General features: G+C 49.9%; 1 protein-coding gene across 1 annotated transcript in view; it reads right to left on the bottom strand.

The window, feature by feature from the left end:
* The window catches only part of IGFN1 (immunoglobulin like and fibronectin type III domain containing 1), a 392344-nt gene that overhangs the window by 185119 nt on the left and 181217 nt on the right, over nucleotides 1–26008 (bottom strand). Inside the window, exon 12 of the mRNA XM_078644199.1 lies at nucleotides 20123–20247. Within this exon, the coding sequence (XP_078500325.1) occupies nucleotides 20123–20247 (125 nt within the window). The remainder of the gene's footprint in view (nucleotides 1–20122; nucleotides 20248–26008) is intronic.

The raw sequence follows: 26008 nt of genomic DNA on the forward strand, positions 1-26008 counted from the left end.
TAAGCAGACCACTCTTACCCAGTCCAAAGATCAGGGCTTGATCCATCACCGTTATTTATCTCACTGCCCCATCCCAGCTCAGAACCTGGCTATATGCAAATTAGTCTGTCCCTGGCCCAGTGCATCATGGGAACAGGGCAGACCAAACTACCAAGCCAATTCTTCACCAGAAAGGAGACAAGCTACCGGGGACCGGTTTCTGGCATTTCAGCCTCTTCGGCCCGGCTTGCTTGAATCCTGATGGAGCAGTGAGAAAGGGACTCATGTCTGAGTATACCCTGCCACACCTATAGTGGCCAAAAACGATACAGAAAAGGGGGTGGTGATGAACAGAGTGTCTGAATTAAGCAGACCACTCCTACCCAGTCCAAAGATCAGGGCTTGATCCATCACCGTTATTTATCTCACTGCCCCATCCCAGCTCAGAACCTGGCTATATGCAAATTAGTCTGTCCCTGGCCCAGTGCATCATGGGAACAGGGCAGACCAAACTACCAAGCCAATTCTTCACCAGAAAGGAGACAAGCTACCGGGGACCGGTTTCTGGCATTTCAGCCTCTTCGGCCCGGCTTGCTTGAATCCTGATGGAGCAGTGAGAAAGGGACTCATGTCTGAGTATACCCTGCCACACCTATAGTGGCCAAAAACGATACAGAAAAGGGGGTGGTGATGAACAGAGTGTCTGAATTAAGCAGACCAGGTTCTGAAACTGGGATGGTGCAATGAGCTAAAAAACGGTGTTGGATCTAGCCCTGATCTCTTGACTGGGTGAGAGTACTCTGCTTAATTCAGAGACTCTGTCCATCACCACCCCTTGTTGTAAATAATTTTGTCCACCCTAAGCGTGGAAGGGTATACTCAGATGTGAGTCCCTTGCTCATTGCACCATCAGGATTCAAGCAAGCCGGGCCGAAGACGGCTGAAATGCCAGAAACCGGTCCCCGGAAGCTTGTTTCCTTCCCAGTGTAAGAATTGGCTTTTGTAGTCTGGTCTGCCCTGTTCCCATGATGCACTGGGCCAGGGACAGACTAATTTGCATACAGCCAGGTTCTGAAACTGGGATGGTGCAATGAGCTAAAAAACGGTGTTGGATCTAGCCCTGATCTCTTGACTGGGTGAGAGTACTCTGCTTAATTCAGAGACTCTGTCCATCACCACCCCTTGTTGTAAATAATTTTGTCCACCCTAAGCGTGGAAGGGTATACTCAGATGTGAGTCCCTTGCTCATTGCACCATCAGGATTCAAGCAAGCCGGGCCGAAGACGGCTGAAATGCCAGAAACCGGTCCCCGGAAGCTTGTTTCCTTCCCAGTGTAAGAATTGGCTTTTGTAGTCTGGTCTGCCCTGTTCCCATGATGCACTGGGCCAGGGACAGACTAATTTGCATACAGCCAGGTTCTGAAACTGGGATGGTGCAATGAGCTAAAAAACGGTGTTGGATCTAGCCCTGATCTCTTGACTGGGTGAGAGTACTCTGCTTAATTCAGAGACTCTGTCCATCACCACCCCTTGTTGTAAATAATTTTGTCCACCCTAAGCGTGGAAGGGTATACTCAGATGTGAGTCCCTTGCTCATTGCACCATCAGGATTCAAGCAAGCCGGGCCGAAGACGGCTGAAATGCCAGAAACCGGTCCCCGGAAGCTTGTTTCCTTCCCAGTGTAAGAATTAGCTTTTGTAGTCTGGTCTGCCCTGTTCCCATGATGCACTGGGCCAGGGACAGACTAATTTGCATACAGCCAGGTTCTGAAACTGGGATGGTGCAATGAGCTAAAAAACGGTGTTGGATCTAGCCCTGATCTCTTGACTGGGTGAGAGTACTCTGCTTAATTCAGAGACTCTGTCCATCACCACCCCTTGTTGTAAATAATTTTGTCCACCCTAAGCGTGGAAGGGTATACTCAGATGTGAGTCCCTTGCTCATTGCACCATCAGGATTCAAGCAAGCCGGGCCGAAGACGGCTGAAATGCCAGAAACCGGTCCCCGGAAGCTTGTTTCCTTCCCAGTGTAAGAATTGGCTTTTGTAGTCTGGTCTGCCCTGTTCCCATGATGCACTGGGCCAGGGACAGACTAATTTGCATACAGCCAGGTTCTGAAACTGGGATGGTGCAATGAGCTAAAAAACGGTGTTGGATCTAGCCCTGATCTCTTGACTGGGTGAGAGTACTCTGCTTAATTCAGAGACTCTGTCCATCACCACCCCTTGTTGTAAATAATGTTACAACATGGTCAGTCCCAATTGCGTTCTATTGTGCAGCTTGGCTGGACGTTACAAAATCTGCGTTCAGGCTACGTGCCTTGGCGTTGAATCAACACAACGTCACTGTTCTCTATCTTTAACCTTACTGATATACAAATCAGCTTGGCACAAAAGGGAGCAGAATATACGATTCTGAGCATTGAAAAACTTGAGAGATTACCATTGACAATGTCAGAACGACCTGTCATTGAATGGATAATACACGGGATAATAACTATTCCGATAACAACTTTCCAATTTCGATTTTAGAATATACAGGCAGGCCAGTATGAAAGGTTGGGTAAAGGATACATCAAGTCATCATGGAAATTACCTTACACTCACACATGTTATAGTGAAAAAGGACAGAATGTATTTCTTAGTGGTGATAATTGTGAAAAATCACTAAGTGGTACACTTCTGTGTCAGGGTATAAATCTACATGGGGCCTGTGAGGGGACTTCAAATAACCTTTCATGTCACCAGCTTGGCACACCTACAACTCGAATAGAGCCATTCTTTAGACGGCTTTCAAACGGGAGCTACATTCTAATAGTGGACCACAGATGTTGTGGCCTGGTGCCAGGAAAAGCTTATCTCGTAAGCGTAACGTCCAGGGTCACTTGCTGTGAGCAAGTATTGTATCCCAACGACACTCCAGACAGGGAGGGTAAAATTTGGCCCAGTATGAAAATCTCTTCTATTCGAATTGATACTTTAAGCAGAATTAAGTCTGTTCTTCTACAGACGCCAGTGCACTTGACGTCATCAAAAGAAACGTATGATCTCCAAGTTGCAAGGACAACGGCAGAGATACATAACCTTTTATCAACAAATTGCCCCCTACACTTCGCAGAAACGCTAGATGAAATCTTAAACATTTCTGATACGAATGGTATCGCAAGTGTATTTAAGACAATTTTTTCGGGACTGTTGACACCTTTCAAAGCAGTCCTGGGCATCTTTCCTAATTTTGTCCATTCACTCTTTGGCGGCCTTCCACTCCTGTTGGGACTCGTAGCAGGCATTTTATTTTTGATTCTCCTGCTTCGTTATGGCAAGCCACGCCACAGACAAAACTCCAGCAACAATGGAAGAAACGATCCTAGCCATACGCTATCGGGACCGCATAACTAAAGTCCTTGGATTAGCCCGGCTAAGAGACCTGAATATGACCTGGTTTCTTTCATTCAGACCCATCTGGCAGAACTGTATCTTACCTGTGCTAAGATGTATGCTGTGCGGAGAAGAATGCGTGTTAGACGTCTGTCTTACACTACAATCAGAAGTACCATTGGATACAGATACTTTGCTCAGTCCAGTAAAGACTCATGCATCGTGTTGTCCCCAGCGGTTACCAATCCTGATGACGGCATTCATTGAGACTTCACCACTGCGATTGAAGGGTAGTGAAGTGCAAGATGAGAGCAGCATCAACCAGGTACGACCTTCTGTAAGCACTGCTGATCCTGTCATCGATGACAGCAATCATTCTCACGACTGCATAGTTGCGGCATTTTCCAACTTGGTCGAACTTTCACCTGAAGCGGTAAACTGCTTTTTTGAAAATCTGTCTGAAATGATGTTCTCCCCCGAACAGAAAGAATAAACCTTTAAGCAAACGAGCACTCAGCGTTCCCTGAACTCTGAATTTGGCCTTCAGCTTTGAAAAACAAAAGCTTCTGAAAATATTTGGAACTGTTTTGACTTCTTCCCTTGAAAAACGAAACTATTTTTTCCCCGATTCCAAAATATTTACCTTTTTTTTTGGCACTCATCATCTGCTTAAAGTCGAACTATTCTTAGAGAACAGAGCTTCTATTTTTAGGAACTCTAGAGACAATATATTACCTCAGCCTCTAGCATATTTACAAGAAACTGTATTTATATGTGATGGAATGGTCTCGCACTTTTCTTTTCTGTATTAAGAGGCATTTCATGTGTAATTTTCGCAAATCATTCATGCTGATATATATGTGCATCCTTTTTAATGAATGATTACACTGCTTGAAAGCATACAGTACCTATACTCATTTTTCGTGTATTTCGCATATGCCATTTCAGCTGCAAAATAATGTATTTTGGGGTGGATCGGTATACACATGCACCGTTAGATATGTTTACAATTGCTTAGTTTAGTAATTATGGACATGAATTCGTGGAGTGGGTGTAGTGTGTTTTATCTAGGTACCTGAATCAATATCCTATTCTTTGCCCTTGTCCGGTTATAAATCAATAATATCCCTGCAACGGCATAGAAACCCTTTTTCATAATTCAGTCATAGCGCATGCTGTCACATTAAGCAAGCCTATTCCTCCAGCCCCCTAGAAAGCACACCGAGTTCTTAAAGAAATCCAAGCATCCAGCAACCTGGGAAATCCCCGCTGCTTTGTTTTGATTTCGTCCGAAGAACTCCTGTAAAGCACTGTAAGAACGACCAGTTCTTAGTGACATCTTTATTGACGTCTTATGTCCAACCTTACGTCAAACCCGGCACCTTTCAGGTATAAATATACCAACGTTGCCTTAAGCAAAGACACGGTGGTGATGAATCTGGAGCAGCTACTACTTGCCCGAGAGCCCAGCTGATGCGAGAGCCCACGGGCGCTGGCCCTCCCTTTTGACGCGCTGAGAAAGACGCTGTCTTTTCTCTTGCCGAGAAATCCAGCCTCCGGCGTTTCCAGCTTACCCTTGCGGGTGACTGGGATACCAAGTCCCGAGAGAGAGATACCAGCCCTCCTGCCTTCTAATACCCAGGTACTGAACTGACTGAACCCTTACAGAGAATTCTTGAGTCAGATTCTTGGCAAAACAAACTTAACTTAAACTGCTACTTACTTACTCCCTCCCACGTATTAGGCTTAGGTCAGGTTCACCGGGGTAGGCGTAGTTAGAAGATCCAGTTGAGTACGATTAGTCAATGTATATATGTATGTATCTATTTTATCCATTTTAAAGTATCATATGGCTAAGAACCCATATCAATGCTTTTACAGTATTATTTCATAATCCTGCTTTTACTGTATGCACTTTACTTAACTATAAGTATTGCAATTGTAGCAATTCATTTCTCTTGTATGAGGAACGAGACTGCTCAATAAATAACACCTTTTATTGAAAACGCCCGTCTCTCTTTTTCTCTGCAATCTGGTGAAACTAAGTACGCACCTTTGACTGAGTGAAATAGCTGTCTTTTGTTTTCACACGACTCTAGAGATATATTCTTATTCAGGGAGAGCAAAGTTGTCATGTTTTATGGTTGTCAGAAACTAAATCCCTTCTTGTCTATCCAGGGAGGTTAAACTCCTCCTCGCTTGTTCGAGAAAGTTTCTAGTGAACTCTGAGCTAGCTGGCAAAAACTTAAGTCTAATATCGTCAGTAGAGACCTAGTTGACCTCAGTCCTACGTATACACTGCTGAAGATATTATTCCAATGCGCATGGCCTATTGGGACTATAGGAACTACACTACACTGTGAGGGCTGTGTGGGCTGTGAGAGCTGTGTGGGCTGTGAGAGCTGTGTGGGCTGTGTGGGTTATGAGAGCTGTGAGAGCTGTGAGGGCTGTGAGAGCTGTGTGGGCTGTGAGAGCTGTGTGGGCTGTGAGAGTGTGGGCTGTGTGGGCTGTGAGAGTTGTGAGGGCTGTGTGGGCTGTGAGAGCTGTGTGGGCTGTGAGAGCTGTGTGGGCTGTGACAGCTGTGTGGGCTGTGAGAGCCGTATGGGCTGTGAGAGCTATGAGAGCTGTATGGTCTGTGAGAGCTGTGAGAGCTGTGTGGGATGTGAGCTGTGTGGGATGTGAGCTGTGTGGGCTGTGAGAGCTGTGTGAGCTGTAAGAGCTGTGTGGGTTGTGAGAGCTGTGTGGGCTGTGGGAGTGTGGGCTGTGTGGGCTGTGAGAGCTGTGTGGGCTGTGAGAGTGTGGGCTGTGAGGGCTGTGAGGCCTGTGAGAGCTGTGTGGGCTGTGAGAGCTGCGTGGGCTGTGAGAGCTGTGTGGGCTGTGAGAGCTGTATGGGCTGTGAGAGCTGTGAGAGCTGTGTGGGATGTGAGCTGTGTTGGCTGTGAGGGCTGTGAGAGCTGTGTGGGCTGTGCGAGCTGTGCGGGCTGTGAGGGCTGTGTGAGCTGTGAGGGCTGTGTGGGCCTTGAGAGTTGTGTGGGCTGTGAGAGATGTGTGGGCTGTGAGAGCTGTGTGGGCTGTGAGAGTGTGGGCTGTGAGGGCTGTGAGAGCTGTGAGAGCTGTGTGGCTGTGTGGGCTGTGTGAGCTGTGAGACCTGTGAGACCTGTGTGGGCTGTGAGGGCTGTGAGGGCTGTGAGGGCTGTGTGGGCTGTGTGGGCTGTGTGGGCTGTGTGGGCTGTGAGAGCCGTATGGGCTGTGAGAGCTGTGAGAGCTGTGTGGGCTGTGAGAGCTGTGTTGGCTGTGAGAGCTGTGTGGGCTGTGAGAGCTGTGTGGGCTGTGAGAGCTGTGTGGGCTGTGAGAGCTGTGTGGGCTGTGAGAGCTGTGTGGGCTGTGAGCTCTGCTTCTTTTGTGTCTCGGTCTACCTAGCACAAGATGAATGCCAACACTTCCTGGTTAGAAGTGTTGACAGCCAATGAGCATGCTGCTTTCCTGTGAAATGCATGCTGATTGGCTGCCACTGTCTGTCAACACTCCAAACCAGGAAGTGTTGGCAGCCATCTTGTGCCTCGGTAGAACCAAGACACAAGAAAGCAGTGAAACAAAGGTGCAAAACACGCAAAGGGGGCAGGGTAGAAGCACCCTGACCCCCTAGGCCTGACCCTGACCCGCACCGTACAGAGTACAGTAAGCTTACGGTAAGCTTACGGTAAGCTTACTGTACTCTGTACCCCCGCGATTTTCCGAAAACAAAATATTTTGTTTTTGGGCCTGGGGGGGCTTTGTGGGACCCACTGAGCAGGCCTAGGGGGTCAGGGTGCTTCTACCCTGCCCCCTTTTTGGGTTCTACATGTTTGTTTTTCTGCTTTCCTGTGCCTCAGTCTACCGAGGCACAAGATGGCTGCCAACAATTTCTGTTTTGGAATGTTGACAGACGGCCACAAGCCAATCAGAATTCCGCGCGCGCACGCTAAGGTCTGCGCACGTGCAAGGACGGTGCGCGCCCGTGCGCGCACCGTGTCCCGCCTATAGATATATAATTTGAAAAAAGTCGATTTTCTCAATATTTACTGGAAGGATTTTTACCAAATATACAAAATAAATTATTGCATATCAGTCTTTACAATTTTACCAAGTTTGCAGTAATTCCATTCAGCCGTTCGGGCTGTAGCTGTGTCTAAAGGTCCAATGCAAAATTGCATAGGACTCAATTTCACATTCAATTTTCTCAAAAACTACTGAACGAATTTACACCAAACATACAAAAGGCACTGCTCCATACCAGGCTCTACCATTTTGCCAAGTTTTGTGTAATTCCGTTCAGCCGTTCTACCTGTAGCCTTGTCAGAATGTCCCTATGGAAATTAACATGGGGAAAACACGTTTTAGGACCCCCCTTTTATCTCGGCCCCCACTTGACGAATCCCCCCGAAACTTTCAGGGAAGGAGCGGAGCGCAGCGAGGCAAGTTTGAGGAAAATTACAGGCAGATCCCTCAATCGGCATCAAAGTTATTCCCAATAGAATGTTCGCCATTTACTATGGTAACTAGGTCCTAACTATATATACCTACTGGCTATCGCCAGTAGGAGATATATATATATATATACTGACTCCTTCGAAGAAAGAGAAGAGGCCACACTGGGGAAACTTTGGAGCCAGCTTTATTCGGAGGTCACACAGAATGGCAGATGCATTTCGGCGTCATAGCCTTCTTCAGCGCCAGGAGTGTGGTCAGGATGTAGGCGCATATCGCGGGTTTAAAATACCCTGCCCCATCCTGATAGGCGTTGAGCTGCTCCTCCCCCAAGGTGAGTCACATGTGTTAATACCTTCCGTAGGCCGCCCGGTGGATGGTACCTACAAGTCCCAGAATGCTTGATTCTTGGCAGGTTGGTATTGCGGGGGTGGAACAGCGCCATAGTTTACCACAAAACTCCTGCATGAGCAGTTTCCAAGATGAAGCCGCGATGGGGAAGGTTGCCGCAGCAATAAGGTAAGTTTTATTCAAGTTTCATTTCAGGCTTTTAAATATAATTTAATAAGGCGGGCGGGAGGTGGGCGGGAAGCGGGAGGAGGGCGGAAAACGGGCGGGCGGCCAACTTCCGTTCTGCCCCCAAATGTGCTGAGATTTGCCGCAAATTTCCGCCCTCTTTGTGCAAGGGCAAATTTCCGCCTATCCGTGGGAGGAACGGAGATGTCCCCCCACCCCTAGTGCATAGTCAATGTTACCCGCAGTGAGTCGCATGCCTCGCCCCTAAATGTTTGCATTAATTACCCAAGTGGGCTGCTTGAAGTTGTTTTGGCTGAAATCCTGCCCATACGCCATCCACAAAGCGGACTTGCCGTCCCTACAGCGTGTTTGATTATTGTCGCTGAAGGCCCACCTTGGTAGCACTGGGGCTACCTCGCGGCGGGGCATGCCGCATAACAAAAAACACAAGAGTTGCCTCCAAAGATTAAGCCACACCACGACAAGTTAAAACCTTTATTTGCAGATTGCAGGACAAACAGACCAGCTGCTCCAAAGCAAAAGTCTCAAGCCAAACGCGTTTCGAGCATCACATCGCTCTTATTCACTGGCAGAAAGGGGAAAGGCAGCACATGCACCACCTGTGCAAATTTAAATGTCCTGCCCCTGTGGGCGTCTGCGCAAAGCATGCTGGTAGTTGTGGTGCATAGTCAATGTTACCGCCAGTGGGTCGCATGCCTTGCCCCCAAATGTTTGCAATAATTACCCAAGTGGGCCTCTTGAAGTTGTTTGGGATGCCATCCTACCCATACGCCATCCACAAAGCGGACTTGCTGTCCCCACAACATCTTTAATTATTGTCGCTGAAGGCCCGCCTTGCTAGCAGTGGGACTCCCTCGCGGCGGGGCACGCAGCATAACACAAAACACGAGAGTTGCCTCCAAAGATGAAGCCACACCACAGCAAGTTAAAACCTTTATTTGCAGATTGCAGGACAAACAGACCAGCTGCTCCATAGCAAAAGTCTCGAGCCAAACGTGTTTCGAGCGTCACACCACTCTTGTTCACTGGCAGAAAGGGGAAAGGCAGCACATGCATCACCTGCACAAATTTAAATGTCCCGCCACAGTGGGCGTCAGCGCAAAGCATGATGGTGTTTGTGTTGCATAGTGTTGCATAGTCAATGTTACCGCCAGTGGGTCGCATGCCTTGCCCCCAAATGTTTGCAATAATTACCCAAGTGGGCCTCTTGAAGTTGTTTGGGCTGCCATCCTGCCCATACACCATCCACAAAGTAGATTTGCCGTCCCCACAGCGTCTTTGATTATTGTCCCTGAAGGCCCGCCTTGGTAGCAGTGGGGCTCCCTCACGGTGGGACAAGCCGCATAACACAAAACACAAGAGTTGCTTTCAAAGATGAAGCCACACCACAGCAAGTTAAAACCTTTATTTGCAGATTGTAGGACAAACAGACCAGCTGCTCCATAGCAAAAGTCTCAAACCAAACCCGTTTTGCGCATCACACCACTCTATTTCACTGGCAGAAAGGGAAAGGCAGCACATGCACCACCTGCGCAGATTTAAATGTCTCGCCCCAGTGGGTATCCGCGCAAAGCATAACATGGATAACATTGACTATGCACCACAACTACCAGAATGCTTTGCGCAGATGCACACTGGGGCGGGACACCTAAATTGGCGCAGGTGGTGCGTGTGCTGCCTTTCCCCTTTCTGCCAGTGAACAAGAGCGGTGTGACGCTCGAAACACGTTTGGCTCAGGACTTTTGCCACCCCCTACTCCTCTATTCGACCAAGCCAGAATAGTCTGACCATCAGGGAAGTAGACACATTCATTGTTTTGAATGAATTGGATATGGATGCATCTGAGTGTACATCTTTGGATGCACAATCGATGGACTTTGTAACAAATCATAGCTGCCCTAACAATTGCAAGCTAAAATCGACTTTTAATCCGTCTCTTCCCCCATGTGCCATTGACACTTCTGAAACATTGGTGATGAATGATCTGAAGAAAGTGGCTAAAAGAAAAGATTGGAAGAATGACAATTTGACTAAAACAGGAAGAATGGCTGTAAAAACGCTACAATTAGACCATAGTGTAGTCCTTCACCAATCAGATAAAGGGTGCATCTTTATTGTACTCAATACTGATGAATATTTACAGGAAGGCATGAGACAATTGAATACTTCTTTGAGGCTATGGGCCGAACCCGCACCACCCAGAACCCCCTCCCCCCAACCCAAACAACAATGGATCAATTCGCCATGTCGGACCGGGCCCCGGGTGGCGAGTCCCCGACTGTGCCTGGGCCGGCCGGGGGTGATCTCTCCACCATCCTGCAGGCGATAAGCACGTCACAGGCCTCAGTGGAGAGTAAGATCGGAGAGGTTAGGGTGGACATGGCCCTAATTCGACAGGACCTCCGTAATGCCACGGCGTGCATCACCGAAGCGGAGTCCCGTATGTCCTCGGTAGAGGACGACATAGGCGCTCTCAAGTCCCAGGCGGCCCGCCTTCAGACACAGACCTGGGAGTTGCACCGCAGGGCCGAAGATGCCTAAAACAGGGCACAAAGAAATAACCTGCGCCTCCTGGGCTTTCCGGAGGGAGTGGGGAAGGGGCACACCAATACCTTCATTGAGACCTGGGTCCGTTCCTGGATGCCCAAAGAGAATCTCTCCCCCTGGGTCGCGGTGGAGCGGGCCCATCGCTCTCTCGCTTCCAAGCCCCCTCCCGGTGCTCCGGCTCGTCCCATTATCCTTCAAATCTTCAACTTCCGGGACAGGGACGCAATTCTGGGTGCGGCCAGAGAACTGGGACCGGTACACTTTCAGAATTCCAGAATCATGGTCTTTCCGGACTACTCCAGGGAGGTGCAGACCCAGCGCCGGTCCTACGACGAGGTCAAGCAAAAACTCAGGGCTATGGGGCTCCGCTATGGTCTCCTCTTCCCTGCGCATCTTAAGGTGAACTTTCAAGATAAGACATTCTTCTTCGACACCCCCCAGGCAGCATGGACCTGGCTTACGGAAGAGTTTCCCCTCCTACCTGGCGTGGCCTCCCCCTCCACCCTGAGATCATCCACGCAGCTGCCGCACGAGGCGCCCAAGGCCCAGAGGCGCCAGCCTGGGTCTCGAAGGTGGGGCAACCGCTGGGGTGGGGGTTCCCACTCCCCGGGGGCGCAGTCCCGACGGTCGCCAACTCAACCAACGAACCAGAGAGCCTCTTCCCCCACCTTGGCTCCCTCTTTGATCGACATGGGGAGTGCCCCCGGGTCGGAGGTGAATCTACGAAAGGCTATGTCAGACTCGGACCTGTCGGGGAGCCCCGTGATCACTGGCTCTGGTGGTGAAGAGGGGGTGTAACCAGTGCTGCAGACTGTGTCTCCGGTATTTCACTTGTCAACACTTTCCACAGCGGGTTGCTCCTGCCCTATGTACGAGGTCCTACTCGGCTCCACTGGGTGGCCAGTTCGAAGGACTACCTTCCAATGCGGTGTCGGAACTGATTCATCCTGTTAACCTTATACTTATCACATCCTTTCCTTTTTTCCTTTTTCACCTGTTGGTCTTCATCCGTTTACATCGAGGGGGTCCTCCTTAGCCATGCTCCTGGTTTTTGTGGGTTTAGCTAACCGTTTTAGATTAGCGAGTCACCCCTTAGAGGGGTAGTTAGAGGTTGGGGCCTTTGGGGCGACAGATGCTTCCACTTCAGAAGTGTAGGGTGGAGGGATTGGGGGGCAAGGGTGGGGGGAGACCGTTGTCTCCCAGCAGTTTGTTATTTTTAGCCACCTACAGGCCACTGTTTGTTGTTTTCGCTGGCAGCAGTCACTCCCTGGTTGTTATCGCAGTTGACGAATGGATCACCACTTTGCATGGTCATTCCCTGGGGTTTTGGGCCAGAGTGGGTACCCTTCAGGGCTTATACGGTCCCACGCCTACATCCGCCCTCCCACACATCATTCTTTTAGATGGCACACACCTCGAATAGACCTATCCATGTACTCTCCTGGAACGTCAATGGCCTCCTTGATCGTATCAAGCGCACAGCGGTCCTTCGCGCAGCCCAGCGCCACACGCCTGACATCCTTTTTCTCCAGGAGACGCACCTCCTAGGTACACAATGCAACGTCTTAGCCCGATACGGATTTGATAGGGTCTGGCACTCTGGCTTTGCGCGAGGATCCCGAGGGGTGGCTATCCTACTTAGGAAAGGGTTTCCCTTTGCCCTGGTTAGAGCCGAGACTGATGCACAGGGCCGCTATGTGGCTGTCTCCAGAACGATTGAGGGGTGCCCCGCAAACCTCCTATGTGCTTATAACCTACCTGCGCTACTGGCCTCCACCCTTCGGCACCTCACGCTTGTGTTCTCCTCCTTTCCGCAGGGCCTCACGGTGGTCGGGGGGATTTTAATGCCGTCCTGCGACCACTGCGCGATGCAACGGGGGACCCATTGGAGGGCCGCCTTGCCTCTGCGAAGACCCTCTCGGGTTGGACATCGGCCCAGGGACTTTGTGATATATGGAGGTTCTGGAACCCCCGTAGGGAACAGTACACTCATACGTCGGCGGCCCACCACACCCACTCCCATATAGATCTCCTCCTGTTGCCTGCCGCGGACTGCCAACTGGTCTCCGGGGCCATGATCCTGCCCAGAGGGATCTCGGATCACTCACCCGTATCCCTCCATCTTGTGTCCTCCTCTCCTCTGCAGGTCCCCGAGCGACTTGGCGATTGAACGCCGGGTTTCTGCAAGACTCCAAGCTCGTTGACTCAATTGAGCAGGAACTCCGTAACTATTATTCCACTAATACAGGCTTGGTTCCCTCACCGGGGACGCTGTGGGACGCCGGCAAGCTGTTGTCCGGGGGGGTGGCTAGGGGTCTGGTCCATGCGAAACGGGGGGAACAGACAGCCCACCTTGTGTGGCTGAAAGCCCAGGCAGCACAGCTGGAGAAACTCCAGGTGGCAAATGGTCGCGGAGATTCCTCTCGGCAATTGGCAGTGGTCCGCGAGGAGATTCGACAAATCTCATTGGAATCTGCGAAAATGCTCTGGCGTTTATCAGTGGCACGGATCTATGGATAGGGTGACAAAAATGGCAAACTCCTACACAATCTGGTGTCCTACTCCAAGATCAACCGCGTAATCCCGGAGATTCGCTCGGCTACCGGGGCCCATCATGTGACGTCCTCCGCCATAGCACAAACTTTTGCTGACTACTACTCGAACCTATATGCTGCTCGCCCTTCCTGCGTTCCGCTGGCGGAATGGCTGGAGGGGACTGGGGCCCAGCTGCAGTGTCTCCCCCGGGAGACTGCAGATGCGTGGACCACCCCTTCACCCCAGAGGAAATTCACAAGGCAATTTCACTCTTGCACCCCGGCAAGACACCCGGTCCGGATGGTTATCCCCAGGAGTACTACGCGACCTTTCGCGAGATCCTTGTCCCCCATTTAGTGGAACTGTTCAACCACGTAACGGAGTCGGGCTCCTTCCCATCAGAATCAGACATAGCCACCATAGTGGTCATCCCAAAAACGCAGCCACCCTCCCTGGATTGTGCGGACTACGGTCCGATCTCGCTGATTAACACGGAGCTCAAGATCTTCGCTACTGTGATAGCCCAGAGACTCGGACCCCTCCTACAGGAGTTGGTCCATCCCGACCAATGCGGGTTCATGCCTGCCAGGGCCTCTCGTCACTGCATCCGCCGCCTCCACTTGGCTATGGCCCACCGTGATCGCCTAACCCTGTACCTGGCGTTGCTTTTCATCGATTTTGAGAAGGCCTTCGGTACGGTGTATTGGACGTATCTGGAGGATGTGCTGGAGAGGATGGGCTTCGGCCTTCCCTTCCCTTCCCCCACCTGGTCAGGGTCCTCTACACCAACCCCAAGGCCCGTGTTCTCATCAACGGAGAGCTTTCCAAGACATTCCCAATCCGGAGGGGCAATGCGACAGAGGTGCCCCCTTTCACCCCTGTTGTTTGCGTTGGTAATGGAACCCCTGGCGGTGCTTATCCCCCAACTGGTCAGGGTCCTCTACACCAACCCCAAGGCCCGTGTTCTCATCAACGGAGAGCTTTCCAAGACATTCCCAATCCAGAGGGGCAATGCGACACAGGTGCCCCCTTTCACCCCTGTTGTTTGTGTTGGTAATGGAACCCCTGGCGGTGCTTATTCGGCACGACCCACTCATCAGAGGCTTGGCCTGGGACTGGAGTCAGGTTGACAAGATAGCCCTATATGCGGATGATGTTCTGCTTTATTTGGCAGACCCAGACATATCCGGGCCCAGATGCTTGGAGGTCCTCTCAGCTTTTGAACGGGTCTCTGGGCTCCGGTTAAATCCGGCAAAATCAACTCTGGTTCCCTTGCATCCCTCCCGGGCCTGCTTTGACTGGTAGACGAACATTTCCCTACGAAGGCAATCGTTCAAATATCTGGACGTCTGGATCACCCTTTTGCCAGAGCTCGAAAGGGCTTTAAATGTCACGCCTTTGGTCACCCGGATAAAGTCCGACCTCAAGAGGTGGCAGGCCCTTCCCCTTAATCCCCTGGGTAGAAGTGCGCTCTTTAAAATGATGATTCTCCCCCGCTTCCTTTACATTCTGCAAAACATCACCATCCACCTCCCCAGGAGTTGGTTCCGAGAACTGGATGGCGTCCTTACCCTATTTCTCTGGGGAGGAGCGAGGCCACGTCTATCCCTAGCGCACTGTCGTATCATCCCCTTCGATGGAGGTATGGGAGTGACTAATCTCCACCTCTACTACTTGGCCTCGAGGCTTCTCGTGATCCACAATTGGTTTGCAGGCGGCAGGTCCGACCCGGCATATTGAGTGGAACTTGCTACGACAGATTTCGTGCAGATTCAGTCCTTTCTGTACGGTAGCCCGGTGCTGCAGGCCCTACCCCCAGTCACGAGAACGGTGCTCATGGCTTGGCGCACAGCTTTGCAGCATGTGCAGTGGAACCGTACGCTCACTCGACAAACACCGCTCTGGAGCGGAACCTGGATGGGTGAGGTCTCGTCCCTAAAGGGGTTCCGTTGGTGGGATCTCGTCGGAATCTCATTGCTTGGAGACGTATGGGTGGGGATCACATTCGGTCCTTTGCCGACCTGCAGCAAAGACATGCGCTCCACCACTCCCAATTCTAGAAATTATTATAACTCAGGCACACCCTTCACGCGCGCATCCCCTCCCCTGCCTCTCTTCCAGAGTTCAGTCCGCTTGAGGCCCAGGTGATGATGGGGAATCTGGGGGGGGGGGGGGTGTCCCGCATATACCGGTCACTAGTTAATAACGGCCCGCAACTCTAGATCGGCTCAAGGCACGATGGGAGGGATGGGTGGGGCCCCTAGAAGAGGCGGATTGGCGAGCCGCCCTTATGGCGCCCAAAACCCTGACCACGTCCTCTAAGTTACGCCTGGTACAACTATATTACTAACATGCAGCCTATCTCACTCCACTGCAGCTTTTCCAGGCCCATATGAGAGTGTCCTCAGCCTGCACACTCTGCGACACCGCGCCAGCAGACTTCTATCACATGGTATGGCAATGCCCGGCGTTGGTGCCGTTCTAGGGAGGGGTTGAACGCGAACTTACGGAGGCCCTGAGATGGGAGGTCCCCATGACCCAAGACGTATGCTCCTAGGGGTGTTCGATGGCCTATATGGCTCCAGAGCAGACAAACGCTTCCTGGGGACAGCTGTGGCACTGGCCAAAAGGGGCATTGCGAGGCTTTGGTCTCAGGCTAAGGCGCCGACGGTGCAGAAGTGGAGGAGGGAAGTGGATTGGTGCGGGATGCATGAGGAGTCTCTCTTTGAGGCCCGGGCTGCCCGGAGTTATTTGGAAAAGTGTGGGGTAAATGGTTTAATTTGTTGCCACTGTGATGATCTGTCTAATTTTTATATCTGTATTGCATACCCACTCTGCAGTACCTGACCCGACCGGGTAACCCATGTCCTCTTGACTGTGATTAACGCTATGCTCCTTTTAATCATGATTAATCTGCTGCCAATGAATTTCTTGTGTGTTTTGAAAAACCCAATAAAATTGATTATAAAAAAAAAAAAAACTATATATTTATGTAAATATATATATAAAAATATCAATTATATTGAACACACACATATATATATATTTTATTTTTTTATGTGTGGTTACACTTACCACGCATAATGCCTTTGCCATACATGGCTTAACAATGCATATTGCATTGTAAAGGCATGCATGGTAAAGACTTATATCTGGTTAAGACTTGTGTGGTTAAGACCGCGCTGAACCGGCGTGCGTGGTAATTGCATGCGTGGTTCTGTCATACAACTGCATTTTGATGTTTAAAATCCATTGGGTAGGGGGGGAGGAGCCTAGCTCGCGACCGAGATGGCCGCGCTTTAGCTCGGCTCCGTTCGCCTGCCTGTATTTTCACATTTATCCTGCTGTTATCCTGCCCCGGGAAGCCCTCTTTGCTGTGTGGTAGTGCTACGACGCCCTGCAGGCACTTACCTCTTGTTCCGGTTGTCCTGGCTGCTGTGGATCCGGAGCGGTGCCCCCCGATCGTTTTGTGGCGTCGGAGGCGGACTGGCCTGGATCTTCTTGCTGGCTCCCGGGCCGGACGGAGCCTGCGGTGCTGCCCTTCGGGGCGCGGTGGAGGTGGTCGGAAGGCTGTTGTTCGTGTGGGCCGGAGGTCCTTCCTGGCGGATTCCTGTGGGGAGGAGGCCTTTGGTGGAGGCGCTGCCTTCCATTGCCGGAGCTCCTCGTGTATCCGGCTTGCTCCCCCTTTGTTCTCCGGTCCGGCCATTTTGATTTTGCCGCCCGGACTCGGAGAACGGAACCGGCGGCGTTGGGTGGCCGGTGAGGTCCCTTTCTTCTGGTGGCCCCCCTTCCTGCCCGGGGTGCTCTGCCGCTGGTCGGCGCGACTATACTTGCCTTTCAGTCGCCCCGGCGGAGGTTGGCGGCCGCGCAGCCTTGTTGGGCTCTCAAATGGCGACCGACCCCAATTGTCTCGGCCGGGCCTGGACGAGCGCTGGAGGCCCGCCGCATGGCCCGGGTGCCGAATACTGTAAAGGTTTTCCTACACTTAAGGAGGTCCTGGATGCCCTGCTCTCCTGGCGACTCTTGGTGGCCGCGCCTGTCATTACTTCGGAGATGGTTCCTCGCTACGGGCCTCCCGGGCCCCCACGACCGGATGTGGCTTTGCCGTTGCGGGGTACGGCTGGAATTATCCTGGCGGAATTGGCCCCGGCTACGACCGCGTCCGTGGGTGTGCGGACCTTGATGATGCCTCCTCCTCCGGCTCTGCCTCCTTTGCCTCTGGCCCGGGAGCTGGATTTTGCTCGGCCTGACTTTCATGACTCTCCCGGTTCCTTTTTGCCGCCGCTGCCCGGCGATCTCTCCTGTGCTGGCCCAGATGGGTCGGTTTCTTTGGACATATCCTTGGACCTGTGCCTGCATCGTTTGCTACACTTCGTGACTTTCCTGGATCTTCCGTGTTGTACTTCACGTGTACTTTCTGGGCTGCCGTTGTATTTTCCTGCTGTCTGCCTTCTGTTCCTCGTGGCCTGGTCCTCGCTGGACCGGACTGTTCTCACTTTGGACAAACAGGGACAGGGCTGATGTGCACTGGCATCTGCGTGCGGTAGTCATGTACTGATTTAGATGGTCAATGTGTCCTGGTATGGTTATGTGTGATTGTTTGGTGCTCTTGGACTTTAACCTGATAATCTCTGGCTTCCCGGGGTCTTGGAGCTTCGATTCAGGCGGGTGGCCGGGTGCGTTTCCTCCTGTTTTCCGGCCCTCCCCCGTGTATGTGTATGTATGTGTCTCCCATCCCGTGTTCCCTTCCCCTGCCCCTCCCGTTTTTGTCTTCTGTTTCCGACTTAACTTTACTCCGCTATATTTCGGGTTCTAATTAGGGCGACAGGCACGCTGCGGGGGGGTAGGCCGTAGCCTTCTGCAGGGGTGCAGGGTGGGCTTAGGGGTGGGTGGGTGGGGTCTGTCTCTATTGGGGGGTCTTTTTCCCCCCTCATTTCTTCCTTTTTTGTTCTATGGCTCTTGTGTATTCACCTTTTCGGGACTCTGTCTCCTCATGTGTCCCCCTGGGGAGTTTCTGTGGCGTTCGTATTCCGGTGTGTGTCTGATTGTGGCCCGCTGGTTCTTTTGGTATCGACTTTTTGGTATATCACTTGCCGGGTCATGTTGTTCTGTTTTGTCTCCTGGGGGTGCGTGATTTGGAGGGAGTCCCTCTCTTGTCCCCTTTTTCCCTCTTCCCCTTCCTCCTTTATGGGGGTCTCTTTCTTTCCGTTGGGGTGCGTATCGTATTGTATTTTGCAATGGGGGCCTTTTTGGTTCTGTCTCTACAATTTGGGTGGGGGCGGTGAAGGGTGAGCGCGGTTTGACTGAAGCCATTGTAGCTTCTTTGTACGCCGATTATGTGTATATTCTTTGGTAGCTATGTTTGTATGGCTTTTTGTTCCATCCTGTGTTCATAAAATGGCGGCTTGCCGCGGCCCCTCCCCTGTTGTTCCTTCCACGGCCCGTTATTCTTCTGTTCCCCCGCCCCGTATTAGAAAATTAACCTTTTGTTATCCTGTTTTTGCTGATTGCTCGATGGCCTTTGTTGTATCTCCTGTGCTCCTGGTGTCATATCCTGTGAGGAACTTATTCTCCTTTGCTACGTTTTTTACCGTGTGGTGGCCAGCCCGTGGGGTTGTAGGCCCGTATTTGTGAGCTTTCTTTGTACAATAAAGGTTTTAAAAAAAAATAAAAAAAAAATAAAAAAAAAAAAAAATCCATTGGGTAAACCTAGAAAAATGAAGTCCATTAAGAGAAGGCCTGCTCCCTTCACTGTTACAATCACAGAACTCTATAAGTACCTGCAGATTTTGGGGTTGATCTCATAAGAGCACATAGGATATGACACTCGCCCATCATTATCATTGAGTGGTGTTAGAACTTTACCCCATGTGTTTTTCACTTAATTTGGTTATATCTGATTCACTTATGATTGCTTTTACTAGAAGGAATATTGGAATTGACTGTTTACACATTTGAACTTCGAACACAGTCTTGGACCATAGGAGACTTTGAGTGAAAATAATCGGTGAGCATGCAATGATTCCCTGAACCACCAAGGATGTATAGAATTCTCCTGCACACTCAACGCATCATGAAAGTTGACTTCAGGTACTGCCATTGCTGGTGGTATGGGTGTATTATCAAACTTTTTTTAAAAAGTCTCCTGCTGACAGTCTAATTCCTATGATAAGCTCAAAGAGGCATGTTCTGCCTTGACATTCTATTTCTGGCAGACCCAGCTAGACCATAGCAGTCCATTCCCTGCGTCCTTAATTCCACCCCCTGTCCCTTCTGACATGCCTTGCTGTGCTCGCAGTGCAGATACTCAGAGTGCAAGCTTAGTTTCAGCTCTGGCACTTTCTATCATAAGTCTGTTTATTATGCACGTTCAGAATCAACAATCACCAGTACTGTTTTGCTGTTGTTAATATCATGTGTCACTCATACACCTGTGTACTGAAACTCTGTCCCTTGTCTATTATCAACTCTAATATGTATTTGATTATAGGAGTGATTATATGGCATTCGGTATGGCACTGGAAATGTATCTGTGTCTCAAATTGGATATATCTATGTTGATCTGCACAACATAGGTTTGCTGATACCTGGCTTCCATTGGGTGTCCTCATTGTCCATTTTCTTGGGAGAGTTCCTACATCCTTCTCTCTAGGTATGCTACGAGTTAGCTGGTGCACCTTACCTTTCTCCCGTCCTTAAACCAGGCTCCTTCGACCTCACCACTTGTGAGTGTGCAGGAAAGCATAACTGTCTTTCCTTTTTGAGCCTGAACATCCGACAAACCACAGGCAAAATGGCAGGCGGATTCTGTGAAAAAAACAGGAAACAAAGTAATGAGGACAAGTCTTCAGCCAAGTGCAAGAATGAACTATAACCTTTGATCACATTATAAACTGAGTGACACTGACTACGTCATATGTCAGTACAGTGATGGAATCCGACAACTTTGGGATTACTGGCTGGAGAAGCCAGCTGAAACAACAAATGAATAAGCATTGGCAAATGTAATAGGTTTAGCTTCAATGTGCGAACACGTGTTAATAGTGTAGTAACAATGCCTCCTGATATGTTTTTGTAAATTTTACCTTGATGTTCATATTTTAAAAATTTTGACTCAAGAGTATGTTTGTGTCTGGGGTCCACACGACCAAGGAACTGCGAGATATATCTAAGACTTCCTCTCCTAAGTGCTGAATGACCCATTCCCCAAATTTAGAATATATTATGGGACGGCTTGAAGAAATATCCTGATGTTATTAATGGCCAAAGTGCTTCTTCTCTTTAAAAAAAAAAATATTTTGACACAGTGTTGGGAGAATCTCCTTATTAGAACATTGTAATGGTGGAAACTCCAGTAGAGAAAAGCAGAGGGACAATATCGTCCTTCTGCTTCAACATTCCAAAGCTTTCCTTTTCGTTTCTACTTGTTTATTTTAGAATAATTTACCACCAGTAAATGCAGTGCTCTAACAGCATTATAACCATATTGCCCCACGGTATACCATTTTCAAAGACCTTGGCCTAGATGTAGGTAATTTTATTTGACCACTTCTTAAATACCGAATTTTACCGATTCAGTGTTTAAGAAGTGGTAAAATAGAGGGGGGGGATGTAGGTATTACAGATTCGGTAAATACCGAATCGTTAAGATTCGGTATTTACCGATTCTGTAAATACCGATTCGGTAATGCCCATTGATTCCTATGGGCATTGAAGCCCATAGGAATCAATGGGCATTACCGAATCGGTATTTACAGAACCGTTAAATACCGATTCCAGCAAGGGTGCAGGGGGTGTCACTTTGACACCCTCTAGCACCCCTAATACAGGCATGTGTGCCATGTGGCACACAGACATGCCCTTTTCTGTCACATGGCATAGGTGTGCATGCACACATGTGCAAGCACACCTGGATTCAGTATTTTACCACCCAATTGGATTGGGTGGTAACATACCGAATCTGAAAGGCCTTTGGGACTCAGAAGAGTCCCACCTACATCTAGAAGTTACCGAATCGGTAAAAATACCGAATCGTTTTTTTACCGATTCGGTAAATTTACCGATTCGGTAAATTTACAGAATCGGTAAAATTGGCCCCCCTACATCCCAAAAACCCATTTACCGGTCGGTAACGGCCGAAATCGGCCGTTACCTGCCGGTAAATGGCCACCTACATCTGGCCCCTTCTCTCTTAATATAGACACTTGCCTTCAGTGCAGTTCTATCTTCACAAATGCAGTGTTCCTGCGTTGTATGAACAAATGCCGACTGGCACATTAAAGCCAGACCTATTGGCTTTGCTAATGCTATGGGGGAAAGTAGCAAAAAGAGATTGCTTTCTGTGTAAAACCCATGTAGGAAACAAAAAAATCGAATGTGACACAGTGTGGTGAATGAGTGTATTTTCCATATGTAACTTACTCCCTCATGCAGTCTAATCGAATCACTTCCTAGAAGGTAGATTGAAAACACCAAACTGGCTATAGCAAGAGGTTAGAGAGAAATATCCTCTTGGTGAAGCCACCCTCCATTCTATGTATATTTCAAAGATTTGATAACAATAGGTGGATAAATGACAGCTGTATGTCTGACAGCTACGCAGTAAAGGCAGACCTGAAATGTGTTACCTATAGGAAGGCGAGGCTCTCTAAATCTTTCACATAGGTTATTATATCCACTAAATCCACTTTACTTAAAAAGTTTATCATGGAGATAAAACGCTGGAATAGTTTAGCTCTATTACTGATATGCCACTGAAATGCCTCCTGCCATGTGTTTTTACATTGATATTCATATTTAATAAATACATTCATAAGTATGTTTTTGTGTGAGTGCGTACACAACCGAGGTGCTGCCTGAGATATCTAAACCTTCCCCTTCTCAATGCTGAATGAGCCCTTCCCCAAATTTAGAATATATCATCGGATAACATGGAAAAAAAGGCTGATATTATTAATGGCCAAAGTGAATTCAACTTCTTCTCTTTGTTTTATTAATTTGACACAGTGTGGGCATAATCTGCTTATTAGAACACTGAAATGGTGGAAACTCCACTGAAGTTAACAGATAAGCAGAATGCCAATAATGGCTGGTGTTGACCTTGCAGTGAATATAATGTTCTAACAACATTATAGGCATACTGCCTAAGGGTGTACCATTTTTAGTATTAAATCTTTTTATTGAAAAAACAGCTGACATATAAGCAATCATACTCTGCAAATCAAGAATATGCGATACAACGGAAGAGGCAGAAAAATGCGATGACAGCTACGATTGAACAGCCCACGGGGCCCACGAGGCCCACGGCTTCCCGGGAAAGCTGTAGAGCAGAGTTTGCAACAAGAAGAAAAAAACAAAAAACAATTCCCTGAACCAACCCCCGATCCCCGCCCCCCTCGTCTACCCCCCATCTACCCACCCACCTCCCCCGTTCCAGGTCCAGAATCCACATACATGCAAACAATCACCCACACCAGAACATCTCAAGAATCAACCCGTGATAGGCGTAATAAATGTAGATACAGTGGACACGTCACCTCTCTGAATTCCGTAGCCAACAGGGATAGGAATGGTTGCCACAGTTCTGTGTACTTGACCCCCTCCCCTGCTTTAATTAGTGAAAGTTTTTCCACGCCTAGCACTGACCAAAGGCGAAACAACCACTCCTGGAATGTGGGAATGTGTGTGGTGCCACAGAAAGATAAGATGTTCTGGACTGCAGAGCCCAAGGCGATAGCAATCAGTCTACCCCTACGCGATTTTAACGGGTAGGTCAGAGCATTCGGTAGCCCCAGCAAGACATAAGCAGGGAATCTTGGGATTTCCGTATCAAAGTGGGCATCCACTTCGTCCAAAACCAGTTTCCCTGGATCTGGGCGCATTCCCATAACAGGTGTACTAACGTACCTTTTTTGCCACAACCCCTCCAACAGGTGGCATCCTTCGTGGGGTCCAGTTCATGTAGCCTCTCCGGTGTGTAATACCAATATGTCACCAGTTTAGTAAAGGTGTCCGTTAGTCCCATGTGGTAAGATAAATGTCTCGCGCGGTAGTAGATGCCCTCCCATTCTTTGTTACTAAGTTCCCGCCCCAGTTCCCTCTCCCAACAGGTCCTGCTTGGATTGTATACGTGAGTGAACCGCTCTATCAACATGCGATACAAGTCTGAGATGAGTCATTTGTCTGCCGTCCGCGTGATTAGCCAATATTCATAAGGGCTAAGTTTCCTATCCACCTCCGCCCGTATCTGAGGATTGAGTGCCCAGTGCCGCACCTGTAGATATCGGAGCCGTTCCGTCTCCAGCAGACCATACTCCCGCGTTATATGCTCAAATGGAGCTATTCCCTCTCTCGTGTACAAGTGGAACAGGCTTCTGCATCCTGCCGGACGCCACCTGGCAAAGGCCTGAGTGTCTCTTCCCGGCCCGAAGTCTGGGTTTCCTATCAGCAGTGTAAGGGGGGATGGAAAGGTGGTCAACTCGTGCTTCGTGTTCATCTGGTCCCAAACTTCCATGGAGACTCGTGTGATAAATTAAGCATTTAGATTAGCAGGGCGATGCGCCTTGCGAAAGAAAGGGACTTCTTGCAGTGGTCTGCCCGTCACCGCCTGGTCTTGGAAGAGCCAGTGCTTTTCTGACTCCCACCTGCTCCATTCCACCAAAGTCCGGAGTTGGGCCGCTTGGTAGTAGAGCCGTAGATCTGGGAGACCCAGCCCTCCCCTCTCCGGCGGCAGCATGGCCAGCCTAAGTTTCAGACTCGGGCGTTTGCCATTCCAGATGAATTGGGCGAGTTCTGATTGTGTCTGCCTGATCCATCCCTCCGGGGGACGGAGCGAGATAGCATGAAAGACATACAGAATTTTCACGGCAGCCACCCTGCGTAGCCAGGACAGAGGAAGATGCCTCCATCTGCCGAGCTCCTTGCAGACAGTCTGACTCACCCTGGCATAGTTGAGACGTACCGTGTACAGTAAGATGTTCGCCTGCTGGATTCCCAAGTAGGGGATAGCCTCCGACGCCCACCAAAAAGGGGAAATGTGCCTGCAAGTAGGCTCGCGTCTGCCCATCAAGCAAGAGGTCTAAAGCCTCCGTTTTCGACATGTTAACCTTGAAACCTGCCGCACTGGCAAAACTCTCCAGGATTTCCACACATGCCGGCAGTGTGGACTTGGGGGAGCCTAATGATAGAAGGACATCATCCGTGTACAAACTTATCGTGTGAGTGTACGCACCAAATTTGATCTCCTGCACCCTCGGGTCCAATCTCAAGGCCTGTGCCAATGGCTCCATATAAAGCGCGAATAACAGAGGCTACAGTGGACACCCCTGCCGCGTCCCCCGTTCAATAGGAAAACGCAGCGAGGAGCAACCGTTGACCCTCACTGTCGCTGTGGGGAAGGTATAACAGTTCAGCACCCAGGGTCTGAACTTCACGCCTATCCCTGCTTTTATCAGGACTCGCTCCAAGTATGGCCAGTGGACCTGGTCAAATGCTTTCTCTGCGTCAATCCCGAGGAACATATATTCCCCGCTGGTGCGCGTAGCCTTCTCAAGCAGATGGATGGCCCTCTTGGTATTATCAACTGTCTGGCGCTCTGGGATAAATCCCGCCTGGTCTGGCTCTATCAGACCCTGCATTATCGGAGCCAACCGTGCAGCCAGAATGCCTGTGTAAATTTTGAGATCGACGTTAAGGAGAGATATGGGGCGATATGCCCCACATTGTGTGCTGTCTTTCCCTGGTTTGGGGATGACCGAAATGGTGGCATCTAGCAGATCCCGCGGGATTGCTCCGGGTTCCTCAAATGAATTAAATAAGGCTGTCAATAATAGTGCTACCTGGGGGCAGAAATTTTTGTAGAAAATGGCTGTGAACCCGTCTGGGCCCGGGCCTTGGCCAACCTAAGGCGTGAGATTGCCGAAATTACCTCTTCAGGCCGAATCTTACCGTCCAGCTGTTCAGCTTGGTCCTTTGAAAGGGCCGGGAGGGGGATCAACTCTAGAAAAGTCTCGCTGTCTGCCGGATCGAACCGTGCCCCCTCGTAGAGGGATGTATAGAAGTCGCTGAAAGCCTTTGCTATGTCACCATCGTCAGTTGCCCGTGCCCCATCCCCTGTTACGATCTCTTGTATCATACGCCGCTGCTGGATTTCCCGAAGCGCTCGTCCGAGCAGGCGCCCGCACCTGTCCCCCCCGGTGTAGTACATGTGTCGTGTCCTGAGCGCCGCAAATTCTGCCCTGTCTTGATCTAAGGCTGCCAGCTCTTGTCGTATCTGGCGGAGTTGTCTCCACACCCGGGGTGCCCCCGTCCTCTGGTGCATCTGCTCTAGTTCTCTCGTCCGTAACGTCAGTTCCTCATGTTTGCGTGCCCTCTCTGCATTTTCTGCTGCAGAAACCTCGATAAACTCCCCGCGGAGAACCGCCTTGAGCGCAGCCCAGTGTGTAGCTAGGGAAGTGTCTGCAGTATGGTTGTGTGATAAATAGTCCTTAATAGCCCCTTTGATTCTCTCTACGGTGTCTTCGCAAAGCAGTAATGTATCGCGCAATCTCCAACAACGCACAGCTCTGGT

The sequence above is a fragment of the Lissotriton helveticus genome, chromosome 5_1, assembly GCF_964261635.1.
Source record: "Lissotriton helveticus chromosome 5_1, aLisHel1.1, whole genome shotgun sequence".
Taxonomy (NCBI): Eukaryota; Metazoa; Chordata; class Amphibia; order Caudata; family Salamandridae; genus Lissotriton; species Lissotriton helveticus.